Genomic DNA, 13,761 nt, shown 5'->3' with positions numbered 1-13,761 from the left:
TCCTGCTCCTGCTCCTGCTCCTGCTCCTGCTCCTGCTCCTGCTCCAGGTCCTGCTCCTGCTCCGGGTCCTGCTCCTGCTCCCAGTCCCGGTTCCGGTTCCCTTCCTCAGGAGTGGTCTCCAGGCAGTCGGCCTCACGCTGCAGGGTACGGAGGTTGGAGAAGCGGGCACAGTCAGTGCTAGGCCCCCGTCGGGGAGCACACATTGGCCCTCCCTGGAGCTGCTCACTGCCCTGAGCTTCCTGGGGACACCTGGAACTTCACAGGCCAAGAAGCACCTGGGGCCTGGCAGCCAGGACTACATTAACGTGGAACTGTCACCCCCTCTGTGACTTCCCGTGGTCCCTCCCCGAGGTCCCAGCTTCTCCTGGCTGAGGCACCTGCCAGGGGAACCTGCAGCCCCCGGGAATCACAGACCCGAGCCACCTCCAGATGGGTGGACCTCCAGGGTCCTGGAGGTGCAGCCACTGCCACCCTAACCTGGGATACACGTGTACTTCAGTGAAGGAACTAAATTTCAGAAAATCACCAGTACAGCCAGCCACAACCTGGAACAGTCTTGGTGGAAGCTCGCCCTGGGACAGCAAGTCCTCGCCTGTGGCTCCTGCCCAGCCCTGCTGGTGGCAGTGCCCCCCAAACTCGCAGTGCCTGTGGCCCAGGCCCCTGGGCCACTCTCACCTGAACCCCCGAGGGCCCCCCGTCCCCGCCAGGTGCCGTGGCTGTGGGCTGGCCGAGTCCCTCCAGCACCAGCACCCGGTGGACCAGCTGACGGTGCTACCCAGCTCACTGGCCTCTGCTCCGGGTGTCTCGGCGTTCAAGTTCTGCACGAGGAATCTCTGTCCTTGGTACACGACAATCGACTGTGGGGACATGAGCAGAGCCACAGTCTGAGCCTGGGGAACCCCGCAACGCCGCGCCTCCCCGGAACCCATGCCAGACCCTGCTCAGCCATCTTGGCTCCTGCCCCCAGCCCTGGAACTTGGGCGCTGCTGAAACACAGCCATGTGGGTGACAGGACCCTCCAAGCCCAGAGAAGCAAAGTGGAACCTTCCTGCTGAATACAGCCTGTGTTCCCCGGGCCTCAGCAGCCCTGGGCCGGGTGCAGCCGGCGCCCCAGAGGTCCCCACTTCCTCCATCCTGGCCGCCCTACTACACTAGCCACCCCTTGCAGGTCCCCCATGCTGGCCCCCACCTTGCATGGGTTGGTCTCAGCCTGAACATTTCAGACGTGATGCCCTCCTCAGGGGCCCTGCAGGATGCTGGGCATCCGTCCACATCTCCACCCCGTCCCACCCTGCCCCTAAGCGCCAGGAACCCAGTGTCCCTAGGCTAGGAAACACCAGCTTGGAGTGAGCCTCCCCGACCGAGCTCCAGACCAAGGCCAGGCTCTCACTCGTCTATTTCTTTATGTGGTTTAAAAATAGGAAATTCACAGCCAGGCCTGGTGGCGCACACCTGTAATCCCAGCACTCGGGAGGCTGAGGCAGAAAGATAACTTGGAGGTAAGGCCAGCAGGGGCTAAAAAGTGAGTTCAAGGGCAGCCTGAACTGCATAGTGAAACTGTATCAAAAACACAAAATTAATATAAATAAACAGGGCAAGGATGTAGCTCAGTGGCACAAGCACCTCCCTGGCAAGCCCAAGGTCCTGAGTTTGATTCCAGGTAACAGGAATATAAATAAATAAATAAGTAAATAAATACATGAATAAAATTTTAAAAGAGGGCTGGGTATGAGCTCAGTACAGAGGCTCTGGGTTCCATCCCCTGTAGCACAGGAATAAAAAGTCATGAACTATCCCTCTGCCTTCTTGAAGACCTGCACGTGGCTGGTGGGACTCGGCCTCGCACTGCGCTGGGACCCTGTCTGCCTCCTCCACAGCCCCAGACCCCCAGCAGCCCTGCCCTGGGCGGTCCCAGGCCAGGCCCTGCTCACCGCAGGCTTGAGGCTCCCGCCGCTCCGCAGCAAGTCCTCCAGGTCCCTGAAGCTCCGCACGCGCCTCTCCCGTATCAGGACCTGCAGGTCCTCCGGCGCGGAGATCACCACCTGCTCCAGCACCAGCTGCTCCAGGATCTGCTCCTTGGAGTGCAGGTCGGGCCGCAGCCAGTGCCGGCACATCTCCACCAGCTCCCGCAGCGCACGCACAGGGTTTCTGCCCTCCCAGGAGAAGGCCCTGAAGCGCAAGTGCCACTCTTCAGAGTCCCACTCCTGCTTCCCTTGATCCGAGAGACCTGCACTGTCCTCTGCCAGCAGCAGAACGGGCTCCGCCCCGAGTGACATCTGCTGGACCGAATCTTCTCTGCTGTCAGGAAAGCTGTGGGGACAGAGGAGCAGGACCAGCGTCAGCGTCTCACTCCAGCCTCGTGAGCATCTGAACCCTCAGCCCAGTCTAGATCCCACCCCTGCAGCGCCCACCTGGTGCATCCGGAAGCCGCGGCCTCCTGCTCCTGTGACACCCACGCTGCCACCTCCCCTGCAGGCCCCTGCTGGGCGTGGGCCGCAAACGAGTGATCACTTTCCCACTAGCAAAACCGGGGGACTGTTCCCGCCTAGAGACTGAAGGATTCCTGAGGCCTGGCCTAGCGCCTCAAACACGTCTAAGGGTTTTCTTTTCCATGGTAGGGGGATCAAACCCAGAGCCTTCACCGCGAGCTGCACCCGAGCCCTTTACTGCTTTTCTGAGACAGGATCCTGCTCAGTCACTAAATTGCCCAGGCTGTCCTTAAACTGGGCTCCTCCCGCCTCAGCCTCCCAGAGTGTCTGGACACAGGGACGCAGACGTGGGCAGCTCAATCTCAGGTCACCAGTGCATAAAGAGCACAAAAGACAAGCCCCTACACAGGCATTCCGTTGTCTCTCTCTCTCTCTCTCTCTCTCTCTCGCTCTCTCGCGCTCTCACTAGGGATTGAGCTCGTGACTTCGTGCTTGCCAGGCAGGTGCTTCCGTCTTTGAGCTATATCCCCAGCCCCTTGGCATCTCCTAGTTACTGCTGTAACACCGAAACGAGCTCAGCACAAAATCTGCCATCTTACTCCTCCCACAGTGTGCAAGCTGTGGGCTTATGCACACCATGAGCGGAGGGTGACGGGTCACACGTGTAATCCCAGCAGTCTGCGAGACAGCGGCGGGAGGACCCCTGACTCAACCCACATGTATAGACGGGGGAAAGGGCTGAAAGGAGGAGAGAGCGGTGGGAATAAATCGCACTGAAGCGGACGTCGTAGGGGTACAGATTCCGCCGATGAACACGAGCACTACGCGAAGGCCTCGCTTCGACCCCAGGGGCGTGCGCGCGCACACACAAACGTTCAAAGGTGTCTTTGACCTATATCCCCAGCCCCTTGGCATATAAACCAAGAAGGAAACCTTGGTTTAAAATCTACCGCGGCATCGGCAAGGGCCCCCCGCGGGGGACGGACCCCCACGCCCAGAGCTGCGCAGCGCCCCGCGCCCCGCGCCTACCTGGCCGGGTCCTCCCGGCTGCTCGCTGCCGCTGCAGGAAACTCACCGCGGGTCCTCGACCGTGGCTCGCAGAGCCCACCGACGCGGCTGTTTGCACCGCCCGCCCCCGGATTGGTTCCCGCCCAAGAACTGCGCCCGCGCGCCCGCACCCAGGACCACCCTTCCCGCCCCACCCCGCCCAGAGAACGGGTGATTGGGCGCGCCCCTGAGCCACGTGCCACGTGCCACGGGCCAGGCGTGGTCGGGGGAGCTCTGCACCCCTGCAGGGCGACCCCCGCCTGTTCAGTTCCTAGTGTAGAGCTGAACCTTGTTGTTTTGGTTTCCTGTCAATGTATCTGGCAAGATTTTATTTCAAATCAACCTAGAAAGAGTCTCACCCCAGTAATCCCAGCAACGGGCAGGCTGAGGCAGGGGGCATGCAAATTTGAGCTCAGCCCGGGCAATTTAGGAACCTCTAAATCCCTAAATCTCTCAACAAAATACAGGAGCAGGGCGTGGTGGCACACACGTGTAATCCCAGCACTTGGGAGGCTGAGGCAGGAGGATCACTTCGAGTTTGAGGCCAGCCTGGGCTACATAGCAAGACCCTGTCTCAAAAAAATAAAACAAAACTTTAAAAAATTTAATGTAAATTAGAGGGATGTTGGTTTTAGGCTGATTCTGGTTTAAATCCATAAGAAATTTTCTTTTCTTGATATCGGAGGTGTAATTCAGGAGTGCTGTACTGCTGAACCAGCCCAGCCTCGAACCCACAGTGGTCCTCTTGCCTCAGTCTCCTGAGTGCTGAGGTTACAAATGTTGCTGCCACACCCAGCTTAACTTTCTTTTGAAACACAGTCTTCCTCAGCATCCTGAGCGCTGGGATTATAGGCACGCACCAGGGTGCACAGCTCAAGTCGCCAGGAACTCTTAATCCTGTGGATTTTCTGCTGTGGTCAGCAGAATCTGGGAACCACCTCTTCCTTAAGGTTAAGCAAGGCTGTAATGGTGACATGTGTGACTCAAGGTCACATTGCCAAAAAAAAAAAGTGAGCCAGACCTGGTGGTGCCAGACAGGACCCCAGAGGCTTTGGAGGCAGCGCAGGAGGCTGAGATCTGAGGCCTGCTGGGCCACGCGGGGGCCGGGGCACCCCCAAGCCTTCCACACCCCCCAGCCTCCCGCTCAGGCTTGGCACCTCTGTCCCTGGTTCTACCCAGAAAAATGCTTTCCTGCAAAGTTCCAATATACATCTGTTTATGTTCCACCTTTCTTGAGGCAGAGCTGACTAAAGTCATATGTATTGGGGCTGGGGAGGTGGCTCAGTAGAATAAGTGCTTGCCTGGAAAGCGCAAGAGCCTGAGCTCAATCCCAGGTTCTGAAAGAAAAAAGAAAGAAAAAGAAAAAGAAGAAGAAAGTCATACATATTAAGGGTGCAAAATTTGATTGTTAAAATTTATTCTTTTTTCCCTTTCTTGAGGCAGGGTCTTGCTGTATAATGCAGGCTGACCTTAATAAACTCCCAACAATCCTCCTGCCTCAGCCTCCTGAGTGCTGGGATTAAAGGCCTGTGCCACCCAGCTAAAAGTAAATTTTAACTTTTATTCCCACACTAAAATGATAAACTGGAGGGGCAATGAACTTGGTCATGGCTCCTTTCACAACGCTCCCATACGCCAAAGCATCGCTATGCCTCCTGTATTACGTACGATTATGATTTGCCAGTTCACTTCTAGCATTTCAGATAGGCGGGGCATTAGTCCCATTTTGATCGTGCGTAGTGGGATAATTACCAGGAGCAGGCAGGCTGGCACCCCCGGCGCCCACCAGGGCTTCCCTGTCTGTTTCCTTTCTTCTCTGTCTGTGCAGGTCCAGCGGGAGCCCTTAGCTTCCAACCTCTTAGCAGATGGGGGTCAGGCCTGGGGTCAGGCCTGGGGTGCACATCCAGTGTGGCCTTTTGCTGTCAGGGATAGATGTGGGGACCCCAGCGGGTGCTCAGACCCTGGACCTCACCCAGCCCTACACCCCGCAGCATGGGCACCATGTTGTGGTGAGCCGGGATCGGCCAGGGCAATGGAGGGCAACAGTGTCATGGACACACGTGGAGATTTCCACATGCTGGAGCCAGTCGTGGGGAAGACCATATGGTCTTCCATGAGTGCGCTGTGAATGCACTCAGTATCACAGTACAAATCTGGGTCTTGAACTAGGCATCGTGAGCAGCCCCTGGTTCTAGCCACTCCGGAGGCTGGCGCAGGAGGATCGCTGTGAGTCTGAGGCCAGCCGGGTAACGCTGTACAAAAGGTTGTGTGCAGCTTAGTGCACAGCACTTACCTAGTACACGTGAGGGGCTGGGCTCGATCTCAAGCACTGAAGGGAGATGGAGAGAGAGCGGGAGAGATGGAGACAGGACAGAGAGACAGGTGGAGAGAGAGCGGGAGAGATGGAGACAGGACAGAGAGACAGGTGGAGAGAGAGATGGAGACAGGACAGAGAGACAGGTGGAGAGAGAGAGGGAGACAGGACAGAGAGACAGGTGGAGAGAGATGGAGACAGGACAGAGAGACAGATGGAGAGGGAAAGATGGATACAGGACAGAGAGACAGGTGGAGAGGGAGCGGGAGAGATGGAGATGGGACAGAGAGACAGGTGGAGAGAGAGAGGGAGAGATGGAGACGGGACACAGAGACAGGTGGAGAGAGAGAAGGAGAGATGGAGACAGGACAGAGAGATAGGTGGAGAGAGAGAGATGGAGACGGGACAGAGAGACAGGTGGAGAGGGAGAGGGAGAGATGAAGACAGGACAGAGAGACAGGTGGAGAGAGAGAGAGGGAGAGATGGAGACAGGACAGAGAGACAGGTGGAGAGAGAGAGGGAGAGATGGAGACGGGACACAGAGACAGGTGGAGAGAGAGAGAGGGAGAGATGGAGACAGGACAGAGAGACAGGTGGAGAGAGAGAGGGAGAGATGGAGACGGGACAGAGAGACAGGTGGAGAGGGAGAGGGAGAGATGGAGACAGGACAGAGAGACAGGTGCAGAGAAAGGGAGAGAGACAGAGAGGAGAGAGGTGGAGAGAGAGGAGAGACAGAGACAGGAGAGAGACATAGGAAGAGGGAGGTGGAGAGAACAGGAGAGAGACAGACAGGACAGAGAGAGAGGGAGAGAGACAGAGACAGGAGAGAGATAGATGGAGAGAGAAAGAAAGGTGGAGAGAGAGAAAGAGAGAGACAGAGACAGGGCAGAGAAGGGAGGTGGAGAGAGAGAGGGAGAGTCGGAGACAGGACAGAGAGAAAAAGAGGTGGAAAGAGAGAGAGTTGGAGACAGGACAGAGAAAGAAAGGGAGAGAGTCAGAGACAGAGGACAGAGAGAGGAAGAGGGAGGTGGAGAGAAGGGGAACGAGACTGAGACAGAACAGAAAGGGAGGTAGGGAGAGAGAGATGGAGACGGGACAGACAGAGGGAGAGGGAGGTGGAGAGAGACAGACACAGGACAGAGTTGAACCCGTGGCTGACTGACTGCTCTGCCGCGTCCCAGGAGCCATCTGGCACGTAGGGCTGGCTGGAACAAGCTCCTCGGCTGGGGGTGCCCCGGCCTGCATGTGGGGTCTGCGGGTGTCCTTGAGCGTCAAATGAGATCTGCTTCTCCTTCTGCATCGGAGGTGTGTGTGCCCGTGCATGTGTGCGGTGTCACTGGCTCCAGGGCTCCTCCAGGATACAGCAGCAGCAGCAGCAGCAGCAGCTGGGAGTTCCGAGAGAAGGCAGAGGGTCGGGCCTCGAGCTGGTGGGCGGGCGGCACCAAGGGCATGGGGGTCCCACTGCCCGCCATGCCTGCTGAGGACCCTGGGGCCACTCGAGACAGGGCCCTGTCCCAGGCCCCTCTGCAGGACCTGCTCCCCTCCCTCCGTGGGGACAGTCAAGGCCCCTAAGTCATACTGTCCTCTCAAGGCCCTGGATCCTCAGCTCGTCCCCATGGGGTTCTGATCAGCAGGAGACTGATCCAGCCAAGCCGTCCAAGCGAGCACGTTCTGCGAGCCCTGTGTGTACATATGCATGTGTGTGTGTGTGTGCCGTGCCCATGTGTGCGTGTGTGCACGTGCACGCCCTCCAGCGGCTGCTTGGCCCTGCCCTGAGAGGCCCCAGGGTCCTCAGCAGGCACGGCGGGCAGTGGGACCCCCATGCCCTTGGTGCCGCCCGCCCACCAGCTCGAGGCCCGTCCCTCCGCCTTCTCTCGGAACTCCCAGCCGCTGCTGCTGCTGCTGTGTCCTGGAGGAGCCCTGGAGCAGGGACACTGCACATGTGTACGGGCACACACCTCCGATGCACACCAGGCCTGACCGTGTGCATCTCTTCCCTGGCCTGCTCCCATCACCGACCTCCATCACCCATGCCTTGGCACTGAGCCTTGGGACAGAGGTCAAACCCCTTTTGCTTCTCAGCCACAGTCAGAAAGGGAGTCCAAAGTCAGCGGCCCCAGAGCCAGTCAGGCCTGTACAGACCTTGGTGCTGTTGCCCTCCCAGCCGAAGCCCTCAGCAGAGGCGAGAGCGCGCCCTGCTGGGTCCCTGGAGTTCCCGTACCTGCTGGGAAGCCCCCGCCCCGCCCCAGGCCTCCTAGACACCCCTGCCTGCCGCAGTCTCCTGCACTGAGTGTGGTGCTCCGACAGCCCTTGGTGATGCTGCTCAACATGAGTCCCTGCCCTTACCTGAAACCTCCAGTGGCTCCCGAGTGCTTGGGACAGCCTTGCCACCCTGCCCACGACCCTTGAGACTGCCCTGCCCTGGTGGCCCTTGCTGTCCCTGGGCAGAGCCCCTGCCCCAGGTGGTTTCAAGGCTCCCAGACATGGATCTCAAGGACAGTGGGCCTGTCCTGCTGGTCCGTGCTTTTTGCCCCAAAGTCCCATTGCCTTCCAAATAAAAACTCCTGCTCCGCTTGCGGGCATGGTTGTCCACCGTCTCCTCAACTCTTAGCAAGTTCTTTTTTTTTCTTTTTTCTTTTTTAAAAATCTTTTTGAGACAGGGTCTCACTGCGCAGTTCAGGCTCAACTTGAGCTCACTCTATAGCCCATGCTGATCTTGAACTTGCAGCAGTCCTCCTGCCTCAGCCTCCTGAGTGCTGGGGTTACAGGCATGGACTACCATGCCTGGCCCCCAGACAAATTGATCATGAATTCAAAACAAATGAGGGAAGGCCAGGGAGATCGCTCATTAAAATAAGTGTTTGCCTGGCAAGTGCAAGGTCCTGAGTTCAATCCCCCGTACCACACACACACACACACACACACACACACAAACTACTCTAGAATATTGTTGGGTTCAGTGGCACACACCTGTAGAAAAATAAATAAATAAATAAATAAATAGATAAATAAATAAAACAGGGCTGGCAAGATAGCTCAGCGGACTAAAGCACCTGCTTGGGCAGAGCGCAGCAGCCGGGGTTGGATCCGCGGCGTGCTGTGCCAGCCCTGCCCCTGGGGCGTGCTGAGATGGCCATTGAGACTGGGCGTGGTGGTGCGTGCCTGTAATCCCAGTGCTTGGGAGGCTGAAAACAGGAGGATCACTGAGTCCACCCTATATAGTGAGACCCTGTAGATCCTGTCCTATATGCATTAAAACAAAACAAAACAAAGCAAGCGAGATTCAGTTTTTAACCAATCAGCATAGGGCTTCTGCGACTCTCACTCGGTTTGTCCTCAGTGACTGAAACGTCACCACCTAAGGCAGAGAGGTGGCACCTGCTCCCAGGAGAGACGTGGACAGCATATGCCTCCCAGGGCCTGCTTGCCTCATCCTGGGCCCTGGGGAAGCTCAGCCCGGCGCTCTGCCCCCGAGCGTTGGCCTCACCAAGGCCCTTTCCTGCTCATGGCCCAGCTCCCTTGTGCTGGCGTCCGGCCTGGCTGCCGCTGCCCCGGCGACCCAGCGCACGGCTGTCAGTGTCACCACGTCCCCTACGGGTAACCTGGCCTCCTGATAACAGGCGAACTCAGATGTGGTTCTGGTGTCCCCGTCAGGGTGTGGGAGCCAATGCCAAGCACTCCGCACGCTGTACCCCGAACCCGGGCCCTGCCCACCGCCCAGGCAGCACCAGAGCAAACTGGGCAGCCAGCTTTGCAGGGGAGCACTCTCATGCCACCCGTCCTGTTCACTGTCTCAGGGGGAGAAGGGGATTTGATCGCCCCACACTTGCTCCGCATTCGCCTGTCTGTGACACTGTGCAGTCGGCACAGGGGCAGAGTGGGCAGCTGCAGCCCACCTAGGGCACAGGAAGCTGACGGCCGGGCTGGTGACCTCGGTTTTGGCCTGCAGACATCTAGGAAGTGGCTGTCCTTTGTCACTGCCTGTGTTCTGTGAGGAGGCTCTTAGCAACGACACGCGGCGTCGCTGAGCTCTAGCTCCAGCCTTTTTATGTTTTACTTTGAGACAGATGCTTGCTTAGTTCCCGAGGTTGGGTTTGAACTTAGGACCCTCCTGCCTCAGTCTCCCTGAGAGCTGGGATCCTGGCCTGCAGTTCCACCCACTGGGTCCCACTCTTCCGAGTTCCCATAGCCTCTGCTACCCTTTCCGCTTGGGCTCCTTTCCAAGCCCATGGCCCCAGGGCCGCTGTGACTTCCGCATTCCCTCCTCAGCACTTCCTGGCTTCATCAAACTATTATTTGGGGGCATGGATGTTTAGTCCTCGGTCCTAGGAACCCTGGCCTGTACTGTCAGTGCAGTTCCCTGGGGCACAGTGGGACTGGGGACATGACAGCTGCCAAAGGGGTCCACACCACATCCAGCCTGGTCTCACCATGTCTGGATACACCGTGGGGTGTGCTGGTGCTCAAAGGCAGAGGCAGGAGGATTGAAGTGTCAAGCCCAGCATGGGCAATTTAGAGACCCAGAGAGACCACCTCAATATAAAACAGAAAAAGGCCAGGTGTGGCGGCCCACACCTGTCATCCCAGCACCCAGGAGCCTGAGGCAGGAGGATTGTTGTGGGTTCGAGACCAGCCTGGGCTACAAAGTGAGCTCAAGCCCAACCCAAGCTGCATAGTGAGACTCTGTCTTAAAAAGACCACAAAAAGAATGAAAAAAAAAAAGCAAAACAAAAAACCGCCAAAGACGCCAGCCACCTCCCTGGCCTGGGAACTGGAAGGAGCTCAGGAGATGGCACGGCGGGCACGCATTACGACCGTCATCTTTATTAGTATTTCTGCCTCCGCTTTTTCTTAAATTGACAAACACAAACCTGTAGAGTGGACAGGCAGTCCCAGCACGTGCTCGGGTAAGTGACACCTGCCCTCCCCCACATGCTGCACTCCACCCACCCGCCGCTTCCCCAAGCCCGGCTGTGGCTGTGTGCTCTCCGGGCCGCCTCCTGCTGCGCTCCTGAGCTTCCTTCCCTGCGTGGACTGTTCCGTGTTCCTTGGCATCCGCTGTAGACAAGCCTCCATCCGGTCAGGACCCACAGCTCTGCACCGGGGCTGGGGGTTGCGTCCACCACGCCTGGCTCCGCTTTGTTTTCTGCTGGGGACAAGGCGAGCACTGCGGCCGGCTGGGAGCTGAGGCCGGCCCCATCTGCAGCTAGGCCTGCCTTGCCCGCAGTGGTCAGGCCCTGTGGGCGGGGTGGGGGAGGGGACAGGGCTAGGGGCCGACAGGAAATCACTCTCATGCTGTCCAGGGACAGACAAGGTGTCGCTGTGAGCGCTGCATGGCAATGAGAATGGAGAGGCTGGTGCTGGGGTACTCAGCAGAGGACTCTGCCCTGTGAGAGGCTGGTGACCTCAGAGACATGCTGCCCAGGCCACTGTCCTCCCCAACATGAAGGGGCGGCTACGGCCAGCCATCTGGAGCAGAGAGGGCTGCGCTGGGACCATAGGCGACAGCAGACCTCCACTGGGAGCACCCCAAGGTGGGAGCACCCCAGAGGGAGCCTCCCCTGTGGGCGAACCTGCACCCCTCGGCAGGACACAGACAGGAGTCCAGGCCCAACCGCGGAGCCCCTGCGGGGTTTCTGGTCCGTGGAGCTTGCAACGTGAGCCTCACAGCTGCCACCAGTGGCAGGTGGGGCCTGCGCCACAGGGCGCCCGCGTCCAGCATCCGTGCTTGTCTGCTGGGCAGGGAGCTGCTGTTCTGATTTTGCTTGTTTTTCTCTGCAGATGTAGCTGTCTGGATTCACCACATCCCTCCACTCACTGCTGTTATTGATTGGCCAACAGCACTTCTTTTAAACTTGTTAAGGGGCTGGGGAGATGGCTCAGTAGAATAAGTGCTTGCCCAGCAAGAGCAAGGGTCTGAGTTCAAATTCCGGGTTCCGCAAAAATAAATTAATTAAATTTTAAAAAATTGTTATTCTGAGCCAGGCGTGGTGGGCCAGCCTATAATCCCAGCACTTTGCACACTGAGGCAGGAGGATCACCATGAGTTTGAGGCCAGCCTGAGCCATGTCATTCAGGGCCACCCTAACTACATAGAAAGACCGTGTCTTTAAAATAAATAGGGTTGGGGAGATAGCTCGGTGATCCAAGCACTCGCCTGAAAGCCCAAGGACCTGGGTTCAATCCCTGGTACCACATGCCATGCTGACCCTCTGCCATGCCAGCCACCAAAGCTGGGCGTGGTGGTGAACGCCTGTAATCCCAGCACTGGGGAGGCTGAGACATGAAGACCACTCTGAGTCTGAGCCATATAGCAAGACCTTGTACCAAATAAATGCATCAAATAAATGATTTTTAATTAATTAATAAATTAAAAATATATTACTCCAGCCAGGCTTCCTGGCATGGTATAAGCCCAGCACTCTGGAGGCAGAGGCACGAGGACTGCAAGTTCGAAACATATTGGACAGTCTCACAATTAACAATAATAATCACAAAGGTCTAGAGACTTCCCTCAGTGTGAAGGCCTGGGGGGCATCTCTAGCACAAGTAAACGGCCTCTCTGTGCCAGTTCCTAACGCACTCCCCATGTACTCTTGATTTTCACTACTTCTCTGACCCATTTTAAAAGGTTGTCGCTTCGTGGCTGGGCTGGTGCTCCAATTCCAGGCCATACGACATGGACTTGCAGTTGGGCTCAGCGGTGCCCTCAGGGCCTGGCCCTGAAAGTTTGAAGACAGCTTGCGTGCAGATGGCTCACAAGGGTCTTTCTTAGCCACGCCCCCCAAGTTGAGGGGGGCTTTGAGGTGGAGAGGACCCGGCCATGGCACCAGGTGCCCGTGTGCCTGCCAGAATCAAGAGGGCGAGGCCCCTTCCCACCAGCACTGGAGCTCGGGAGCCGGACAGCGCCTGATTTCCAAGCAGGGTCAGTGCCACCTCCACAGCCCTCAGGCAGGACTGTTTTTAAAGTTGCCCTGCATGGCGTCACAAGGTCACACAGCTGACACCTACCTGCTCCCATGTTAGAACGTCCTGGGCAGACAGCGGTGTTCCTGCCCTGCTGGGCCTGCCCCATCTGGGGGCACCCAAATGTTCCCAGCCCTGTCCCTCCTGGCTTCCCAGTGCCTTCCTGTTCAGGAGACCCACAGCCCACACGCGCCGTCTTGTATGACAGCTTGGCCCACCCACCAACTGGGACCCACACTGCCCTGGTGGAGGGGTGGCATCCAGGCACCTCTGCCCGGGACGGCCTGCCAGGCGGGGCACAGCCAGCACTCAGATGTCTGCATGCAGCTTGGAGGCCCAGGCACTGCAGCTCAGCCCCCACAGGGCCCGCGCAGGCGCCAGGCCCGGTGCCCCTGCTGCTGCCGCTCCTCCTGTGCGCAGCACGGGCGCTGGGGGAGCCCTGAACTTGTGCAGATAAACAAGCTCTGCCCAGCTGGCCTGTGGGGGTCCTCCTCCCCTAGGAGAGGAGGCACTGGGCCCTGCAGCCCTGCTCGCGCGAGCTAGAGGGCAGGCCTCAGGGAGCGTGGCGCCCCACTCTGGAGGTGCTGTGCTGAGCCAGGTGCCAGCCCGTGGGCCTGGCTGGCTGATGCTGGGGCCGTGCCAAGCTGAGACTCCCTCTTGGAAGTGGGCCACGCCAAAGCTGACGGTGACACCGAAGGACCCAGCACAATCCGACCACAGCCCTTGCCCAGTTCCTGAACTGACGGCCGGGGGTCTGGACTGGATCTGAGCATCGTGCCCGGATGCTGCCCCTGTGAGAGCAGGCAGGCCGGTCCGAGGTGGACTCAGAGGGAAAGAGAGAGCCGGACGCACGGGCGCACTGCAGCAACTTTATTCCCGGGTTCTGGCGCGTGGTATCCCGCCACTGTCTCTGTCCATGTCGCCCACGTCCAGCAGCCAGCCTGGCCCCTCTGTCCTGGGGCCGAGATCCAGGCCCTGGCCCTTAGCAAACCGTGCTGCTCCCCT

General features: G+C 58.3%; 1 protein-coding gene across 1 annotated transcript in view; it reads right to left on the bottom strand.

Moving 5' to 3' along the window:
- Positions 1-7,262, bottom strand: part of Zscan5b (zinc finger and SCAN domain containing 5B) — an 8,406-nt gene extending 1,144 nt beyond the window's left edge. Inside the window, exons 1-3 of the mRNA XM_004648310.1 lie at positions 7,153-7,262; positions 1,932-2,310; positions 768-857 (exon numbers count right to left, since the gene is read on the bottom strand). Coding sequence (XP_004648367.1) covers positions 768-857; positions 1,932-2,310; positions 7,153-7,262 — 579 coding nt within the window. The remainder of the gene's footprint in view (positions 1-767; positions 858-1,931; positions 2,311-7,152) is intronic.
- Positions 7,263-13,761: the final 6,499 nt, after the last annotated feature.

This window comes from Octodon degus, unplaced genomic scaffold, assembly GCF_000260255.1.
Source record: "Octodon degus isolate 3935 unplaced genomic scaffold, OctDeg1.0 scaffold00382, whole genome shotgun sequence".
Lineage (NCBI taxonomy): Eukaryota > Metazoa > Chordata > Mammalia > Rodentia > Octodontidae > Octodon > Octodon degus.
Note: the sequence above shows the minus strand (reverse complement) of the source record. Positions and strands in the feature narration are given on the sequence as shown.